The sequence below is a fragment of the Anopheles stephensi genome, chromosome 3, assembly GCF_013141755.1.
Source record: "Anopheles stephensi strain Indian chromosome 3, UCI_ANSTEP_V1.0, whole genome shotgun sequence".
NCBI lineage: Eukaryota > Metazoa > Arthropoda > Insecta > Diptera > Culicidae > Anopheles > Anopheles stephensi.
In genome coordinates, this window is record NC_050203.1 from 34,908,367 (window position 1) to 34,915,000 (window position 6,634).

General features: G+C 42.8%; 1 protein-coding gene across 3 annotated transcripts in view; it reads left to right on the plus strand.

Moving 5' to 3' along the window:
• The window catches only part of LOC118509644 (retinal homeobox protein Rx), a 45,750-nt gene extending 42,002 nt beyond the window's left edge, over nucleotides 1-3,748 (plus strand). For 2 of the 3 annotated variants that reach the window (XM_036050553.1, XM_036050551.1), the window contains 2 exons: nucleotides 1,725-1,890; nucleotides 2,390-3,748. In XM_036050553.1, the coding sequence (XP_035906446.1) occupies nucleotides 1,725-1,890; nucleotides 2,390-3,144 (921 nt within the window). In that variant the 3' untranslated portion in view covers nucleotides 3,145-3,748. The remainder of the gene's footprint in view (nucleotides 1-1,724; nucleotides 1,891-2,389) is intronic. The other variant, XM_036050552.1, reaches the window with a different exon arrangement.
• The last annotated feature ends 2,886 nt before the right edge of the window (nucleotides 3,749-6,634 follow it).

Genomic DNA, 6,634 nt, shown 5'->3' on the forward strand with positions numbered 1-6,634 from the left:
TCCTGCTAAAACTGTCACCAACAGACGACGGGGACTGTGAGTGAAGCAACATGACGCCTAACTACGCTACGCTAGCACAAGGAGGGCAAACTTGGCAAAACTTCAGCCAAACCATTTCCTTTTCGCAAATCCATTTCCTTTGTGTAACGTAGGCGACGCAACGATTTGGCTTATTATTGTGGAATTCTTATTCTCGGCCGCTCGATTCAAACAACCTGGCCCACAGCCCGGTTAACACAAACCCGCACAGCCGCGAGCTGTTAGTAGCACGTCTTAATGAGTTCGACTGACTGTCACAAATGTGTCAGTTTGCTACGTGCGCACCCGTGGCGTATTTAGTACAGCTGGGCCGGTTCGGATTTTTCTTTCGAACATTTCCGAAAGGAGTACCGGATGGGCTAAGCCTAGCCTGGTACTAGCCATGAGGGCCAAATTGCTAGATTAATTGATTGGATTAGTCGCAGCAATTAGATGGTCACAAAGCGCTAATGAGCGCTTTGAGAGACGGGCCGGACCGGGCCGACAAAACATTCCACACCGATCGAAGGTAATTAGGAAGGTCTGATCGCACGGTGACAGCGACGGGGTTCCGCCATCGGAGCCAAGTATTTCTGGAAACGCGCCATCGCACTTCCGGCGTGACCTAATTGACGGATTCCTTTTCCGAACGGCCGGCGAACGATGACCGGGGGGAGGAGGAAAATCCTCCGAGCCGAGAAACCAATTACTCGGCACACTAATTAGGATGCTTGCGGATGGGCGGCCCAACGTGGCTGCGCTTATCCCCGTTTGATTCTGCACTGGCAAAATGTCTCCATCTCGCTTCGGAGAAAGCTGCGAATTGGATGGTTAAATTAATTATTTAATTCACGGAATTAATTTAGTTTTAATTTGCATTGCTGAACAGCCAAACATTGGCCTCGACTCGAGGTCGGCCGAGATCGTCGAGACAGTCCTGAGATAACTGCATCGTGGATGCTAGTCGCGCTTCTTTTGCTGTCTGTTTTTGTTCCGTGTTCTCCTCCTGCTTGCAACTTTGCGACCGGGATACAGCGAGAAAATGGCGAACTAATTGCATTTCAGCAACTTTTTTTCCGCGAGCTGGGGAACGAGTTAAGAGATGGGGAGGCAAGTGCCTCCCAAACTTAATTTTGTTTGGTGATGACTTTTTATCCTTTAGGTGGCAACGGACTCTTGCCACAAATAACCTTCATGTGTAGCGTGTTTGGTGGCTTTCTTTAAATATCCGATTTTTTAATTAAAAATCGAGAAATGGAAATTTCCAATAATCTCCTCCATCTCACACTAAACATCTTCAATAATGAGCTCCAGTTTTTTTTTTATTCGAATTGTGTGACAACTCATTAAGCGATGTTCCCTTTTTCCACTTAAAAAAACTTGCGCCATTTTATCGCTCCTTCCAGCAAAACTGCTCTCGTAGCCTGCTGCTATGACACAGCTTTATCCACTGCTCATGGGTGGCAAGAATCATGCAATTAACCATTCTCTTTGCGCTTTTCATAATCCTCCCCACCGCTTTGCCCAACCTCGTAAACACCCGTGATCCGCAGCATCGTTCGAAAAAATAAACTGCTCCGAAAGCTTTTCTTAAGCAGTTTCCCTCATCCCTCGGAGAAAATGTAATTAAACGCTCATAAATGAAAAATAATTTCATTAACTTTCCCACCTTGCTCACGCGTTCCCTTGTCTTTTCGCTTCCCCAGGTTTGGTTTCAAAATCGGCGAGCAAAATGGCGCCGGCAGGAGAAGTCGGAGAGCCTGCGGCTAGGGTTGTCCCACTTCTCGCAGCTTCCCCACCGGCTGTCCTGCAACGGGGGCAATCTTCCGGTCGATCCGTGGCTGTCACCGCCCCTGCTATCGGCACTACCAGGTAACTATCCAACGACAAGGCGCCGTGCCAAGCCGGCTGAGCGCTGCAGTAATGAGTTGGGGAGAACAGGAGGATGGATTCCGGGTTTTTTCTTTTTTTAATTTAGAAGATTTTGTTTGAAAGATTAGTAAATGGTTCGTTTGGCGAGGAAAGTAGTAATTTAAAAAACCTAAATAAAACGTTCTTTTTAAAAGATTTTTAAACGGAAACACAACTGTTATTTTTGATAATTTGTTGTATTTGTACGTCAGTCAAGTTCTATATGTTAGATTTTACTGTTTCCAATCAAGTTGAAAAATTTTAATACTTTTACAACGTAATTTAAAAAATTTCCTAATTAAATGCTTTATTATTTTACTTCGAAAGTGGCATTAGTGGTATTATTTTGCTTTAGAAATTTAAATTGCTCTTTCATTTAGTTTTCAAACCCCGTTTTATTTAACTTTAAGACACTCAACAAAATCGACGGCAATGTTTTAAAAATAATTCATTCTTACGGGTTTTCGGCGTTTTGTAGGGTTCCTGTCGCACCCGCAAGGAGTCTATCCGAGCTACTTGACGCCTCCGCTTAGCCTCAACCCGTCCAACCTCGGCATGACCAACCTCGGCCTGGGACACCCGAACGGCCCCCAGAATCTACGCATCTCCCCACAAAGTATGGCCGCCATGTCGCCGCAGATGACGCCCGGCAACATGCGTCTTTCGCCGCCGCACGTTAACGGATCGCTGGGAGGCCCCCAAAACCTTTCGATGCCCCATCAACCGGGTCCCCACGGGCCACAACCTCCAACGCCACGCCATTCACCGCTCGAAGGACCGATGGGAAGTTTGGCCGGTTCACAGCCTCCACCGCTACCCCCAACCGCCGGCTCCACACCCATCACCATACCGATTTCATCGCCCCAAAACCTTTCCCTAACTCCACCGGGACTACGCTCACCACCGCCCGGTGCAACGACGGCCTCCTCCCAGGGCCATCACCAGTCGCTCAGCCCAAACTCGCCCTCCCCGACGGGGCTTAAGATGGCCAAACTGACCCCGATCGATCCCGGCTCGGACGGCGATACACCCGCCACAGCCGACACGTCCAAAGCGGCCCCAACTACGGCATCGAGCGCATCGAGCGCGGCACTCAACATGACCGTCCCCCATCACCACTCGTCCGACATGCGCACCAACTCGATCGCGACGCTGCGAATCAAGGCGAAGGAGCATCTGGAGAACTTGAGCAAAGGCATGACCACGATGGTGTAATACATGGTGGCTTCACCTACCAATGATGTGTGTTCCTGTACATAGTGTAAGCGAAATTAAGCAGAAGGACAGAGCGTAATTTAATGAATCATGTCGACTAGGCTAGAATTAAGCGTAGGAAAACTCGAACCAGCACTAAACTAACATGTGATCAGGAAAGCAGGTGTTTTGTTTGTAAATAGAAGGTAATAAACCGAACTTGATCATGAACGCGTTCAGAAAAAAACCCACAGCAAAGCATAAAGAGGCAGCATAGAGGGATGAAGTAAGCTAATTGTAAATATGTTTCATTTCTAGCTTAAACCAAATGCAATCGGAGTTTTTCAGTGCGAATAAAACCACAAACCATCCCTCGGTAGGCTTAATTTAACGTAGACAATTGTATGACCAAGCCGCCATGCAGCAGCAGTCGTGCGACACATCACGTTCCCTGTGGGCAAAAGACTGCTTTCTCAAAGCTGGAGTTGCTTTTGGATGAAATAAAAGAAACAAACAAAAAAAAAACAATAACGGAAGGAATTGTTTCTGCTTTCTTTAAATCAGCTCGGCCACCATTTCACACTCAAACAGGGAGAGAAGAAAATAAAGCCTTTGTTTCGAAAATAATTCGACCGTTGGTTGGTGTGTGTATCCTTCTCGGGCACTTGTCGTGTCTTGCGTATGATGCAGCGCTCGTCGTTCACCGGTTGAGATGTAAGTAAACTAATTGCATCGATTCTTGACATGTACTCCATCCACTCTGTCGGCTGCTTGGGTTTGATTAGTTTTGTGGAAACTCTTCGTTGTCCGTGTGGTGGCATCATGGCAGCTTAACTCACAGCAGCTCACTTGAATGGATTTGAATACGGTTATCGATCGGTACATGGGTAAACAATCATTACCATTTTATTGCTTTAATCATTTCGTGCTTGTTTCGTTTGAGTGTTGCTCCGTTAAAGACAGATGGGGAACGATGGAAAGAAAATCTTTCGTCAATCTTGACGTTTGACTTGATCTTAAATTTGTTGTATAAGAACAGATGAGGCTAGAGAATATGTCTACTGTAAGTAGACATCTGGTTGGTGGTAGATTCCAATTTTATACAATATTTACAAAATTATCGCATTAAGGACGTGGATTATTATAACACAGCGGTATTATTTATAGCAAAAACTTTAATCATTACAACCAAAATTCTAATTTATCTTTTTGAAATATTTGAATTAAATTTATGAAATTAATGGTCGTCAATTTGAAAATAAAGGTTTGAACATATTTCACTGCTTATCAATTTAGTAGTGTTTACTGATGCATTTTCATCCGTTTTTAAATAGTGAATTATTTTCAATTCAATTTACTGATTTTTTTCAGGCAGTGAATATTTCCAGCCAATAATTAATATCAAACATTCCTGACTCCTTTATCCGGGGGTGAAATCCGAAAAAATCACTGCTCGAAAACGGTTTAAGAAACCATACCCATACGAGCACTTTTCTTATGCCTAGGTGTAATTTTTATTTACATGCAAAGCTATTTCATAGCACATTTTCCACAAAGCTGTTGAATTTTAGAGAGACGAATTTTTAAACAAGAATTTACAAGTAAATAAACTTGCAATAAGCCAGTAGTGAATCTTACGGTAGGCGAAGCAGGCGGCCGCCCAAGTCCCAGTCAGTCAGGAGGGCCTCGTCGGTAAGAGAACTCAATCAATGTTTCTGCGAGGCCTCTTAAAAGGGCTTTTTAGAAAGGGAATCAGATGAAGGGCCTCGCAGGGAGTTGCTAGTGAGGCAGCATATGTACATATTATTATATTAAAGCATATAGACATAAACTCAAGCGTCTAAGCGTCTCAAGTGATTTTGTTAGTTCACGTTCTGTCCACAAATATTTAAACATTGCAAACCATGGTTTATAGTTATATAAGAATCCGAAGTATTGAGAACATCACATTCAAATAGATTTTAATGATGTATTTGTCTTTATTGCATGCGCTTGCATCACAATTTAACAAAATGAAGCATAATTCGATATACTGCTCGAAATGTTAGTTGGGTAGCTCGAAATGACTGCTCGAATGGTTATTGATCGAATTTAGAACTTTTGGCGATGTTTTTCGAGGGAATAACATCGCAAAAGCTATAATTCAAATGCCGAACAAAAATGTAACGTACAAACTGGAATTCAGTTATTGCAAACAGTAACAAGTAAAATGAAGAATAATTTAATAAAAAGATTAACATTTTTTTCATTCATATTTATAAAAATTCTAGGAAAAAAAAATCTTCTATCTATCTAGAAAATTCTAGATAGTAACTCTGATCGGTTGCGGTCCGGTGGTCCAACGGTATTGAGATAGGCCTTTCACAGGGCAGAATCGAACTGGATACGGGATAACAAGAAGGGACCTCTCGGGGTTGCAGTGCCACGGAAGAAGATGGTTGAAGAATAGATTCTTCGTACGGGGCAACGTTAAAAATTAGATTTACTTTGGATTCTGGCGAGTGAGAAACTTACACTATTATCACTACAATCTTCTTATTTGGCTTAACACAGCATCATCAAATGGTTCTATGCCTGTACTGGCTTCTCTTGACATTATTTCACCCGTAGTTGGATAGCCAGTACTACGTACAACGAGGTAATCCTGATGGGACCCGTTTCTGCCGAGTGGAGACCGACGTCGTTTCCGCTCTACCACCAAACTGCTCTAGTGAACAGTACTTTATTACTGCAATACTAACTTCATATACCCATCGTAGTGCCTTTAAATGAGGTTTTCAAATGTTATAATAAAGGCTTGAAGATTTCTATATATCACCTTCGCTGTCCAGTGGTCGAGGCACCAGGTAGTAGATTGTTCCCCCGTAATGAGTACTGACCTAAGTGGTAGCAATAAGTCTAGTTAACCATTAAATGCCCGGTGTGACATTTCACTTTAAGTTATCAAATCAATCCAAATGTTTGCATTACAATTTATTATATGAAAGATAAAAAAGATAAACAATACGGCCACGAATTAAAAATTAATTCAAGATTTTATAGAAAAAAACCATCAACAAGCATACAACAATGAGGCAACAGGTTGCAGCTATATTTGAAAGAAAGGAGTCCAAGTTCAGCAGTAATTGCCTTTTTGCCAAATATTCTTGTTTCACTTCATTTCTTCTCTATTTATATTCGGCTGGTAAAAATATACCCTGGACCCTAATTTTACACACAACGCTAGATGTTTGTCTGTGTGTTTTGTATTTTCATTGGAATAGCCGAAGCTTAACCCTTGACCGCAATTATATTCAAAAAGGTGTATCACTTTATATTGTAATCCCTTTGCCACTTTAGTTTTTAAATAGTTTTTCACCATCCACCACCACGTACAGGGGTGAATGAAGCTCGATTCGTTTTATTCTAAGCGCATTCCGCACCATGTAGTCATCTGGAATATTGAGCCGCATCTCACGCGCAAGCACTCTAACCGACCCGAAAATCTCATCTCCACTCCGGATATGAGAGC